At 41.9% G+C, this 13,158-nt stretch overlaps 2 protein-coding genes across 2 annotated transcripts in view; one reads left to right on the top strand and one right to left on the bottom strand.

Moving 5' to 3' along the window:
* Positions 1 to 408: 408 nt before the first annotated feature.
* On the bottom strand, positions 409 to 5,987 carry lrrc47 (leucine rich repeat containing 47). The gene is made up of 7 exons (XM_018675133.2): positions 5,369 to 5,987; positions 4,429 to 4,890; positions 4,234 to 4,350; positions 3,972 to 4,087; positions 2,659 to 2,761; positions 2,390 to 2,479; positions 409 to 1,063 (listed from the first exon to the last, which is right to left on the bottom strand). The coding sequence occupies exons 1-7, from the start codon at positions 5,936 to 5,938 to the stop codon at positions 839 to 841; spliced, it is 1,683 nt and encodes a 560-aa protein (XP_018530649.1). The 5' UTR covers positions 5,939 to 5,987; the 3' UTR covers positions 409 to 838.
* Positions 5,988 to 6,135: 148 nt separating this feature from the next.
* The window catches only part of cep104 (centrosomal protein 104), a 32,059-nt gene continuing 25,036 nt past the window's right edge, over positions 6,136 to 13,158 (top strand). The window contains 7 exon segments of the mRNA XM_018675132.2: positions 6,136 to 6,480; positions 7,741 to 7,867; positions 8,002 to 8,175; positions 8,415 to 8,553; positions 9,918 to 9,980; positions 12,421 to 12,497; positions 12,952 to 13,120. Coding sequence (XP_018530648.1) covers positions 7,755 to 7,867; positions 8,002 to 8,175; positions 8,415 to 8,553; positions 9,918 to 9,980; positions 12,421 to 12,497; positions 12,952 to 13,120 — 735 coding nt within the window. The 5' untranslated portion in view covers positions 6,136 to 6,480; positions 7,741 to 7,754.

The raw sequence follows: 13,158 nt of genomic DNA, 5'->3' as shown, positions 1-13,158 counted from the left end.
TATTACTCAAGTCCTTATTCAAAAAGGCAAAAATGTAATAAAAATGAAATGCTGTTTATATAACAGGTTATAGTTCCAGCTCTTGGAAGTTATAGACACGTGGCCTGACCTGGTCACGTGTTCATCACATGTCGACATCCATCTGTTGGACATTCACTGACTTTTCAGTTGTAATAGAAAGATTTTATTTTGCTCAATATGTACAAGAATATAGGCAGCAAATGTCTTGTACTGTAGGACACAGATAAGACTGGATCTGCAGATATAAACCTTGTGCTGTACAGGAGGTGATGCAGTTAACGTCCTCAGACTGTGTGTGGTTCAACTAAGCAGGCGTAACGACGATGGAACAAACACAAACCAACAGAAACAGAACAACAAACACTGTGTGTGACATATGAAACATAATGAATGAAAACAGAAGGAAAGTTTATTAAGCCTCTTTTAGACATTATCTGCTGCTTAAAGGGAAAATGCCAATATTTAAAGGTGGTAAAAAGAGAATCTTCCAGTGCCAGAGATCAGTCCAAGTTAAAGTCAATGTCACTTGAACAAAATTAATTTTGTCTTCAGTTTGTAAATAATACAAAAATAAGGATATCTGGACATACAATGTGTCATGATGATCAGGAATTTATTAAAGTATTATTGCATGTCGTTCAAAAAGCTGTTAAGTAAATTCATCAACAGGAGACCCACTACAGGATTCTGGTCCTTTAGGATCAGGTTTCCTCTGCTCCCTGAAGTTAAAGGATGAAACATCCTACAGTGTGAATCTGTTAATTACTTCATTTAGCACGAGACTGAGTGTAAACATGGCAGGTCGTCCACAGCATCACTACCAAACCACGGTCAGGTTGCTGATGTCTTTGGAGAGGTCAGTCTTTGACGGATAGACGACCTTCAGGTTCCCGTCTTGGTCGATGGTTCGGACCTGCTGGATGATGAGTTCGCTGGACATCTCGCTGCTGGTCACCGCCGGCTCTGATGGACCGTCCCCCTCCCCGTCTGACCCAGCCTCCTCCTGATGCTCCGCTGTGAACTTGTTCAACTCTGCCATTTTCTGTGATGAAACAGGAAATGTCATTTTAAATACAGGTGTGTGATTTGTTTTTTTTTTAGCAACACTTAATACTGTTTAAAACTGTTTGTTTTCTTCAATGTGTTTCATTCAGAAATCTGTCTCCAACACAAGAGGTTAGAATACGTCCTCTAAGCAGAGCTGCATCTTCCTGACTGGACACTGCGGTGAGTCACTATCAGAAAGTGACGAGATAGGTAGGCTGGGCTGGGGCTAGCTGGTTAGCATGCTAACTTTGGTATAAGAAAAGAAGTGACATGACTAGCAGCTGAACATTAGCAGAGATTTTCCCCGTTGGAAACAGCTCTTAGTGAGTAAAGGAATGAAGTTTGATGCTTTCCTCTGGACTGGTGAGTAAAGCGCTATTAATGCTAACATTAGTTGTGTAATGATAGCAAAATTTCCAAATAGCTCTTTTAAGGTCTGTGGGAGAATAGAGTCCACTGATAATCAAAAACTTTAATCACTTTTCCAGGGAGAACATAGTCAAAGCCTGGTTAAAATAAATGAGTAGTATGGATTTGGGACACACTGACTTCTCAAGGCTTTTTATTAAATATCCAGCTGGACAGAGAAACGACGACTGGAATAATGTATTTAGTATTTTTCTGTGCACCTTCAGGTCAACATACAACAGAAATGTTTTGCAGTGTGAGCAGCAGCTGGGGTATTGTGAAACTCTGTACTCATTCATTTCGCAAAACCAGTGTTCAGTCCAGAAGCTTCCCCAAGAATTTTATTCTTGTCAGTGTGGAAAAGCCTAGAGTCAGCAGCAGTGAGGAGGACGAACAGCAAAACATATTCATCCACACTGAGTGGGAAAACATCATGGAGCCACTGAATTCATTCAAGCTGTTTCCTTTCAACTCAGTTGAATGAATAACATGGCATCAATGAATGTGTCATCAGTGAAACTGCACTACATCCACTTCAAATGCTGCTCTACGACCACAGCAGAACATAAACTCAGTCCATCCGTTCAAAACCTTTATCCAAACCAACATGTCCCATCACCTTCCAGACTCATTTGTGATAATAATTAGGAGTGGAACTCCACGATGAATCCTAATGTTTTTGCATCCTAATGACCTTTCCTCTAGAGCCTCCATCAGACCATAATTTTCTCTTGTTCACAAATATTCCCACTGAACACTGAACTTTCCATTAGCTTGCCTCTAGGGCCCCCCTCTGAACAAACTGTGAACTGTAGGGAGCTGAGTTTCAGTCCCACACAGTCTGATCCTGAAGCCTCTGGCCTGAGGAGGAGAGGAAAGAGAGAGAGAGAGAGGGAGGAGGAGAGAAGCTCACCACGATCAGAGCATCCATGACGTCTTTACAGGTCTGTAGGCTGGTGGCACTCGTCACCTCCAGGAGCAACTCTTTGGTCGTCTTCTTGATCTGTTAAGTGCAATCAGCTGATCATTTCATTATGTCTGTTACTTCAGGAGACAGGCTGTGGGTCACAGTAAGACTCTGTGGCACGTTAGACGTCAGCTGATATATACAGGTTGTCAGAATATAACAACAGTGTGAAATCCTCTGTCAGAGGAGGGCACAGGAGGAAAGTAGACACACACCTTGGTTTTCTCACTGTTGGTGATGGGTGGGAATGAGATCACATGACCCTCTCCATCAATGAGGCAGGGATACAGAGGTTTTCCTTGTAAAAGCTGCAGGTATCTGTAAAATATGACACAGCTGACAGACTAGTCGACAGAGACAACAGCAGGAAACTGTCTTTTCAGATGCATGACTGGATTTTTTTTAGCGGAAAAACTTGTAAACTGCTAAGATTTGACTCTGTGAGCCATCACATACAGATAAAATTCTTTGATTTGCAGGTTTCATTTGGTGTATGTAACACTGAACTTGTTGAATTAGTCGTTTTGTTTTCCTCTCTGGTCTGTTACACTTCTATAGATTCACGTAAGACTTTACCTCTGAAACACTGTGATGCATTAACCACAGAACAATCAACTATTTTAACACTACTGAGACAGATCGATAACATTCTTAAATCCTAGTTGTTGTTAATGTGTTATCGCCTGCTGCTGATTAAACACTGAGGGTGAAGTTGTGCTCATACTGCCCTCATGTGTTCAGACACAGACGTCTCACACATCATTGCATAGTGTCACTGTGTCTTTAATTTTGAAAATTAGCCATCTGTCTTCCTCTCAGGCTGTAGTTAAGAGTTTATAACCTTTTAGCCGAGAAGAGATAATTCTACGGTGGCTGAGAGAGCGCAATGCTCTGCAACTAAGAAAACACAGTCTTCTTTATCAGTCTGACAACACATGACCTGTAAATACTCATCAGTGGTGTTGGAGAATAAACTGTGCATGACCTAGTTCATCACTTTTTTATCATCCCTTACTGTTAGATGTTTCTGTGTTTGGGTGTGTGGTGTGCATTTGGTTGGGCCGTGTATGTTTGTAGTACATGTTGTGGTAGTAGGAGATGACTGCAGTCAGTAATCATGAAATATCAGACATATATCATGTGTGTAATTACCTGCATTCAGGTAAGATCTGAGAAAACAGGGAGATGTGTTTGATGTCTTGCCTGCTGTACAACAGGCTTTAATTAGGGGAAACACAGAAGCAGCTGACGCACAGACTGTAAAAACTCTGACCTTACAGCAGCCGTCACTCTAGGTGAGGGTTGTGGTTCCTCACATGCATTTGCAAACTTTACTTGATAATTAGTGTGATCAATTTCAAGAAAATATAGCTCTGCAACATGTAGAAGGAAGAGACTCCACCACAGAGCGTTCTTAATTTGCATGTGTTTTGTCTATTTGCATGTGTTTTCTGAAGCTGCAGTGCTTTGAGCCCTCTCAGCCACCATACAAACCCCATGTCAGAGTCGTCCTGTGTGTTATACTAACTTGTGGAGGCCGGTGACGTTCTGCCTTTTCTTCTGCTTCCTCAGTTCTTCAGCCTCGAGGTGAAGGTGTCTGATCAGCTCCACCGCCGTCATCTCCTTCCGACCCAGAGGAACAATCTGACAGACAGAAGTTCAGATGAAACGTCAAGATGAAAACACCAGAGTTTTCTGACTCAATAAAATTCTTTGTTTTGAAGGATTTTTACCGTCTGACTGGCATCAACACTGAACACTGATAATAATGACCCAATCATTCAGCGTACCTTTAGCTGTGTCGGTGGTTTGACGTCATACGTCAGTGGACCTTTGAGAAGCTGCACATCGTGAGTTGCGATGGTCGCCGTGGTCCTTTTACCACAAAGATCATCATGAAGCTTCGTCTAGAAAACAAGAGGAAGTCTCTCTGGTTACGTTATCAGTCACAGATCATTAACCTGGTCAGGTGAACGTCACCTTACCTGCGCCATGAGGAAGCGTTTGAGAGAATTCCCAGACTTTAGGTTCATGCCCCTGACCACGCAGCACACCAGGTATGGTCGGACATCCTTCACCTCGGCGGTAACTCTGACCGTCAGCGCCGTGGGAGCGTCTGAAACATGGAGGACCCTCACCACCATCTTGTTCAGTTCCTCCACCTCGTCCTGTCCGTCCGCCACCTTCTCCTTCTTCTTCCTCTGCTGCTGCCTCTTCTTCTTGTCTGCGTTTCGTCCACCATCTCCATCACCTCCATCCTCCCCCTGTCTCCCTCGTCCTCTTCCTCTCAGGTACTCCAGGATGGACTTGGTCTGGCAGCCGTTCACCATCTTCTCCAGACGCTTGTCATTCAGCTTGTTGCCTTTAAAGTTGATCTCCTTCAGCTTAGGACAGTCGCTCAGGTCAGGGGGGATCTCTGTCAGCTGGTTCCCAGAGAGATCCAGCACCTGGGAAGACAGGTCAAAACCAGGTAAGAACCAGATTAAAACCAGGACAAAGCCAGGTCAAAACCAGGAAAAAGCCAGGTCAAAATAAGATCAAAACCAGGTCAGAACCAGATCAAAACCAGGTCTGAACAGCCAAACTCTGTTTAAAAATCTGACAGTTAAAAGCTGCTTTGCATATTAGCAAATGTAAAACGTCGTCAGCTACAATTAAAGCTGTTCACCAAAAGTGACAGCTCCTCTAAAATTCGGCGAGACTTTAATCCACCCAGGGAGGAGCAGTTTTCACTAAGAAAATATCTCTTTTACTTGTTTACATAGTCTGGCTGTGGTGGACAGTTAAGATGACATGATATGAATATAAGAGCAGCTCAGTGGCTGGACTGTCTGCCGAATTGAACCCTGTCGATTCAAACAGGCCCCGTGTTGTTTAATAGCAGGTTTGTGCTGTAAGATGCAGGTCAATAGGACTGAGGTTCACCTTCAGAGCAGATAGCTTGTGAATATCTGCACTTAGCTCCTGGATGCAGTTGTCGGAGGCCACCAGGCTGCTGAGGAGGTCCAGCCGCTCGGAGTACAGGTCAGCGGGGAAACCGGTGATGTGGTTTCTGGAGATGTTGATGGTAGAGAGCTTGGTACACTGGCTCAGACCCTCGGGCAGGACCTCCAGACTGTTACAGCTCACGTTCAGGGTGTTGAGCTCTCTTAACTGGACGATGCCCTGCGGTAAAACCCTCAGGTTGTTGACGGACAGGTCCAGGACCTTCAGGGACCCGAGCCTGCCGATCACATCCGGGATGGAGGAGAGTTTGTTCCTGCACATGATGAGGCTCTGGAGGTGGGTTAGATGCTGGATGTCCTCGTGGATCTCTGTCAGACTTGGGCACTGGCTAATCTCCAGGTAGTTCAGCAGGGTGAGGGAGTAGACGGACCGGGTGAGTCCGCCATCAGAGGAGATCCTCTGGTCCACACCAGGACCCTGGAGGACCAGCTCTCGCCTCTTCTCTGCCGCGGCTTTCTCTACCTCTGGCCATTTCTCCATGTCATCCATGCTAGGTGATAGCAGCAGCTGTGAAGCAAGAAAAGACAAGGAAACATATCACTTCCGTTTCCGCTTTCAAAATAAAAGTTTTTCAGTTGGTCTAACGGATGCGTGGAAGACGAAATGTCTTAATTTTAATTATATAATTATATTAAACGCGTGACTTCAACAGCTTTGAAGGATCTTCTTCGGCTATATATACACTATATACACTATATGTTTGTGGTCAAAGTTTGCCTTTATTTTGGAGACCTATGTTACTTCCTGAGGACCATGGATGTATTATGCTGAGGACCAGGAAGAAGTTTGAAAATACACTTATTTAAATTATAGATGTCACCAGGTGTACGTTGAATGATATATAATCAGCGGTGTGTCTCAGCTTAAAAACACGGTTGGACGTTAAAAACTACTAATAAAACTACATCGACCAGAATCCACTGCAAGGGATGACGATCCTGCCATTGCGCATGCTCTTTGTGGTTGTTGTCAGCGGTGGTTATGGAGATGAAATGGGACCTCGAGCTGTCAACTGTACGGTGATGTTTGTGGTAAGATGTGTTTGAAATCAGAGTTATAAAAGAGTTATTTGACCGTAAACTGTTTATTAACTAACGGTAGGATATAACGGAGGACGGTGTCAGGACATTTAACGGGTTATAACCGGCTAAATACAGTGAGAGCTCAAATTAGCTGTGTTGGCTGATTGAGTAGTTAACAGTTAGCTAATACCCCTTCCTACCCCCCGGCCGACATGGGCGGGTCTGTGAAGGACCTCTATGTATATACCTCTATCCGGGGGGTTGGTGTTCCACATACAGGACGGTTTATATTCCCTGTAGAGAAACATACAACAGACTTCGCACTTCAGAGGAGTTTCTGTCTAATGTGTGTTTAAACATCAATCACAGCTACTGACTTACACTGAGGACACGGAAATACACTTTAACACTGACACCAAACTAACTGTTATTTTATCGTAGAAATTATGAGATAGAGAGAATAGAGAATACATTTATTGTAGTCTATCCTTTTATAGTAATTGCTCTCCAGTTGCTGGTTAGTTAAGTCAAAGTGTTTTGACATTAAACAGATTGTATTAGTAAATAATCAGCATATCCTTATTAGTGGTATCGATGAGTTCAATTATTAGTGGTGATACAGCGCCTGAGTTTTGCTCCTGATACGTAAACTTTGAGAAGATTAGTTTTTATAAAGCCACTGTTTTTATTCAGAAAAATCAGTCTGATGTCTGAAGTGTCAATAACAAGAACACTGCCTAAATGAAAACCAGTTTAAAACCAGCTAAATGTAAATCTAGATAGAATAAATAGACACTCGTTGTCACTTTGATGCCTGGTGCTACAGACACATTTCAGTGTGAGGGCTGATACCCAGAGGATTCAGATTCTTGTAATGACACTCAGTGCTCCTTTGCCTGTTAAAGCAAAGTCAATTCAGTTCAGTTTTATTTTGTAGCACCAAATCACAAGAGAAGTTATCACAGGGCACGTTTCACACAGAGCAGATCTAGACAGTATTCTTTATATTATAATATTTACAGAGAGAGCCCCAACAGTTCCCACCATGAGCAGCACCAGGCGACAGTAGAGAGGAAAAACTTCCTTTAAGAGGCAGAAACCTCGAGCAAAACCAGACTCAGTCATTTAAACATTATCAGCAGCTCAGGTCATCATGTCTGTATGATGAGAGTCTGACTCATCATAAAAAAATAAGTCTGTCCTGGTACCTTAAAAAAAAAAAGAATTTAAAAATGAGATATAAAAATGAGGTGTGTCGTCTGCGTTCAGTGTCGATCAGAGGGATGCCCAGGAAGATAGGATTCATCGTAGTCAACTCTTCAAGTCATGAGGACAACTTCACTGCCAAGGAGCTCATGGTCCATGCTCCCACAGTCAATGGATGGAGATCCAACAGGTGAGTTAACACAGAGCTTTACTTTGAAAAACATGTCACAGTCAGTTGTTTATGTCTTCATAAGCTGCAGAAATAACAAAAACATTTCCTCCTCTTTAAGAAAGCGAACATAATGTGAATGAAATGTTCCCCAGGCTATGCTCGTACCCTCAACACATCACCCTGCAGCTAGTGGAGAGAAGCAGGGTGAGGAAGCTGCAGCTGCTGGCTCATCAGTACCTGATCCCAACTAAGGTGGAGTTCCACATTGGAGACTCCCTCCCTGAAGCCAGCACTGCAGGGTTCCCAGGACAGCTTCGCAGACTCGGGTGGGTCTGCAGACTCAGACAGGCTCCATCTTTTGTATTTAAAAAGGAATGCTAAGTTAATATGAGATGGTTCAGAGGATTGGGTGGAGCAGCATATACAAACACAAACACAGGTCCTAGTTCAGGTGATTAAATGACCAGTGTGGTCTGTGTATCTGACTGATGAGGACTTCAGATATATTATTAAATGTAATCTGGTATCCTGATCTCAGCGGAGTAACTCTGTACTCTGACCACAGGTATGTGTCTCTGTCTGACAATGAGAAGACAGGCTTCAAAGCTAGGGAGCTGAAGTCGGTCCACGTCGACGCCATCGGAACGTACCTGAGAATAACCTTTCACAAGAACCATGTCAATGCCTACAATCACTACAGTCAGGTACAAACTACACCACTGATCCACTGCCTGTAACTGTAGTCTGGATCAGATGACTGATCCACACAGGGAGCAGGATGCATCTGTGTCTGTTGAACAACAGTGCTTCAGATCATTTAAAATCATCATCTCGAGTCTTGTGTCTTTATTTCTGCCACATGAGGCTCAGACTCCATCAGCCTGGTATCCAGTAACAACACTGGTCAAACAATATGCTAGAGCCTTGTTAGTGTGATGTGTTGTGGAGTTTTAAAGATGACTGTGACTGAAGCTACAGCATGTTAAATATAAACAGGACTACAGTGTGTGTGTTCTGTTTGTTGTCTTCAAATGAATGAAATGTCATGAAGAGAGTTTTCAGTAGACCTGAAATGGTCAGTCAGATAGTGATTTAGTTGAAGGACAGAAAATAAACTGATTCCAGTTTTTAAATAATGAATTAAAAATCATTTAACAGGTGAAAATATCAGATGTTTACTGGTTGTTAACATGATGATTAGTTTAATTTTCTCTGGTTTATATCCTTGTAAACTGAATTTTTTTTTTTAATCTATTTATTTATTTACTTATTTTACTGTCTTCATTGTTTTCACTGATGACATGCAATGTCAGAGACTGACTGTCCAGAGAATAATGAGGATTGTAATTAATACTTAATACTCACCAGATAAGGCTGATGTGATTCTATATTCTTGTCAATCTTATGAAAAGGCCCGACAATATAGTTTGTCTCTACACTTCCCTGGTCTGTCTGTGGCACTCACATTTGTTCTTTAAAGATGGATCACAAATATAAACACAGGTTTCCTGAAGATTTCCTGAAACAGTGAAGCACTGTTGACAGTAAACAGTTTGTTGGGGAATATTTTCAGCAGCAGGTTAATGTATGTTTGATGCAGCAGGACACTATTTAGGATTTGCTCACAATAAACTACCATGATCATGTTTAGAATAGAATAGATCTTTATTGTCATTATATGTAAAAAACAATGAAAGACAATTTAGGAGCTCTTGCTTTGACAGCACAAATAAATGATACATTTATTTATTTTTTATTTTTATGTTTATGGTCATGAGGGAACATTTCATCAGTGTAGTATTTGTCCATCAATGAAGGAACAAAGGAATCATTAAAATAAATGTTTGACTGCACAGACAGGAACTTGTCAGTTACCTGATGATCTTGTGACCTTTCATGGGATTAGTTGATAGACAGAAAAATATAAAATGTCACCATTTCTATCGTTTAAACTCCAGTGAAACTTTTCTACCATTAACCTCCCAGTGCTCACCCATCTATCAAATGCATTGATTATTGATTGATTATTGATTTTTCTCTCCTCACCCTCATCTGTTTATGATTTCAGGTTGCTCTGGTTGCCATTAATGTTCTGGGAGATGCTCTGGATGGAAATGCTTTCAACACCATAGTAAGTGAGCTCTCTCCTCACCTGTCTCCCATCACTGAACATACTCCTGCAGCAGGTGGCGCTGTTGTGTTGTTGTGTTGTGAGTTAGTGAAACATTGACATCTGTCACTCAGAGTGGAATTGACTGATGTTTCATCATCTTTTTACTGACCCTCAGGTCAAAGTGTTTATTCAGTTATTCTATATAAAACTCTAACATCTGTCTCTTTTGCTCTGATGCTGTTTGAGAACAAAGTAAGAAAACTGCTGAGGATGGACAAAATAGCTTGCATACCAACAGAGGATGATGCTAATCCATCACAGTAGACCTGAACAATATAAAACCTTTGTGGAGACTGCCACAGATCTTTTAATCATCTGTTAATCATCTATTAATCATCTGTTAATCAGCCGTTAATCAGCTGCAGATTAGATGATTATACAGAGGGGATACAAGTTATTTAGATGTTTATTCATATCCACTGGTCCACAGACAGTATATGAGCATGCATAGAGTGTGTACACATGTTGACCTGAGTGGTGTGTGTGTGTATATGTGTCAGGAATGTAGTAATGAGACACAAAGGGAGGGCAGTATGTAATCACACAGGAGGCCTTTAGTTAGTCAGTGTAATCAGATAGTGGTGCAGACGGACAGCTCCTGGAGGAGAGAGCACCTTAAAACACACACACACACCCACACACACACACACACACACAGATTCCTGTGAACAGGCTGAGCATTGTTGCTTCTCTAATCCGACTCTGAGCTCCTCCACTTCAGCTGTGATCTCTCCTGGAGGGTCGGTCATATCTGGTTCTCTAATATCTGCTCTGTGGGGAGAAGGTGTGTTTGTCCAGTGGAGGGACAGTGTGGTGCAGATACAGAGAGAACACAGCTCATTATTTACTGCTTTAATCAGTCAGTTTACACACATAATGGAAATCATATCATCCATAATATCAGACAGTATCTGACCATAGAGAGAGTTTTGGTTTGTCCAGACTTCTGTCTCTGAGGTTTCTGTCCCCCTCCAGTTCAGAGGAGGTGATTAAACAGTTTGGTGTGTGATGCTGAGCTGAGGTTTTATCGCTGCCTTCATGACCTCCTCTCCATCAAACTGTAAACCTGCTCAGTGCAGGTCAAAACTGTTTTTTCTGCCGTCTCCAGAATTTAAACAATGCTGATAAAGTCTAATCTGATTTTCCATGTTTTGACTTGTCATCATAGGAAAAAGTATTACTGATAACAGAAACAGTGTTTGCTCTGTTGAAGTTTCTCAGTGATAGTGAACCACCACAGCTGAGGTAGTTAAATAGAATTAAACTGATTTAATTATGATGATGTGGTTAAATCTTTCTAAACAACTGATTGATCGACTATTTAACTGATAGGATGATCTTCGTGTGTTTTCTTTCTTTATTCATATTATTTATTTTCTAATGGAGCTTTATTGGTGTTTGTAGGGTTCCCCTATACAAGGATGTGTTTTCCGTGAACTCTCAAACACTCTGTTACTCAGTTCAGATGTTCTCAGAATAAACTGTCACTAGTTTTCATAGTTTACTGTATCCTCTGTGGATCTGTGCAAACCAACAAGGACATACACTGGTTCTGGAAATGGTATTTTTTGATGCTGCTCATACCTCTTAAAGACAGATATCTCCAAACCTGGACAAATAAGCCAAAACTATATGTGTATGTATTTTCATTTATCTATTTATTATAGATTGTATTGCAATTTGGGTTAATTGACCCTTTAAGAAGTAGTTAAAGAAACATTGTTCATTAGCATGACTTACACCTGAGCAAACACATTAGATCTAATCTGTCACTGACAAATGAAGATAATGTTATGAATCCATCAGTTGACCATTGACCCAGGTCAGATAATCAACTGTAGTTTTTTTTTTTTCCTCATAGAAATGTTCCAGTGTCTGAGATAAAGACATAACAGCTGCTGATTTTTATCCTCCTGAATATATTTTATTTTCTCATTTGTGCACAGCATTGCTCATGTTCCTACTTATCACTGGGTGACAGGAAATGCTGCTCATTAAACACTGGTTTGGTTTTCATGAAGATCTGAAAATACTCTGTCAATAGTCAACACTGTTCCCTGTTTTTATAATGATTGACCACATTTCAGGTCATAGCAGAGCCACACAGTGGATAGTCTTTGTACATGTCCTGAGCCTGGAGCTGATTAATTACTGTGTGTGTGTGTTACTGTGTGTGAGTGAGTGAGAATTGGTGAGGTGATTGTGGCTGACTGTCACTTTTGAAAAGGGTTAAGGTTAGTTTTAGGTTAAGGATGAAGTTGAGGGTCAGATTAAAGCAAATGAGATTGAGGGTGATATTAAAAACTGGATCAGACAGCTATGGTCAGGTCTTCCTGAGCGCAGTAATACATCAGTATATATGCACGTGTAAGTAATTTGTCCATCTGTTTACCCCCAGCCAAGCAGAGAGCAGCTGATCGAACACTACCTCAACAGTACTCAGCCGGAAGCCGCCCTGGATGTGACCTTCATGGGGTGAGGCGAGGCCATTGAACCCTGGTTTCTTTGTCTTGTGACAATAACATTGTTCAACAAAGTCATTTAGTCTGGAAGAAAACCAATAAGCCATTCAAGGTCACTCACATCTGAAGACAATGCAGGTGGCAGCTCATCCAAAGAGGAAAACACATTTCAAAACCAGTTTTTTCTTTAATATATCAACCCCCAAGAGACGTTTCACCTCATGGTCTCCCTCCTTGGGTGGTGGGGGGTGGTGGTGGGGGGTGGTGGTCAGTCAGTGTTTTCCCCTTTGATCAGGAATTGCACAATAAAAGTCCATTAAGCTGATGATGATCTAAATCAGCCTCTCTGTTCTCTATATTCAACATGTGGAAGAAACTCAGAGCTGACAGAACACTGACTCTGTGTAGAAATAAATGTTTTTCTGTTTATTTGCTGCTTCAGTTGTTTGTTGTCTCTGTGTCTACAGTAAATGTGAGTCCTTCTCCCCCCTGGATGATCTGGCCTTCGACATGTACCAGGACCCCGAAGTCGCTCACATCATCCGTCTCCTGGACCAGAAGAAGCAGGACATGGTCCGACAGGAGAAATATGAGCAGGCCAAGAATCTGAAGCAGGCCATTGCTGACCTGCAGAAGGTACTGTGTCTACCAGGAGGAGGACTGAGTGACACTGA

The sequence above is a fragment of the Lates calcarifer genome, linkage group LG6 (genome assembly GCF_001640805.2).
Source record: "Lates calcarifer isolate ASB-BC8 linkage group LG6, TLL_Latcal_v3, whole genome shotgun sequence".
Taxonomy (NCBI): domain Eukaryota; kingdom Metazoa; phylum Chordata; class Actinopteri; family Centropomidae; genus Lates; species Lates calcarifer.
This window is presented reverse-complemented; position numbering and strand designations above follow the sequence as displayed.

Excerpts from the sequence above, each read along its gene's own strand:
- lrrc47 (XM_018675133.2), bottom strand. The coding sequence starts at position 5,938 with ATGGATGACATGGAGAAATGGCCAGAGGTAGAGAAAGCCGCGGCAGAG. Across the intron at positions 4,088-4,233 it reads AACCACCGACACAGCTAAAG|ATTGTTCCTCTGGGTCGGAA; the intron begins GTACGCTGAATG and ends TCTGTCTGTCAG. Across the intron at positions 1,064-2,389 it reads TCATGGATGCTCTGATCGTG|AAAATGGCAGAGTTGAACAA; the intron begins GTGAGCTTCTCT and ends GTTTCATCACAG.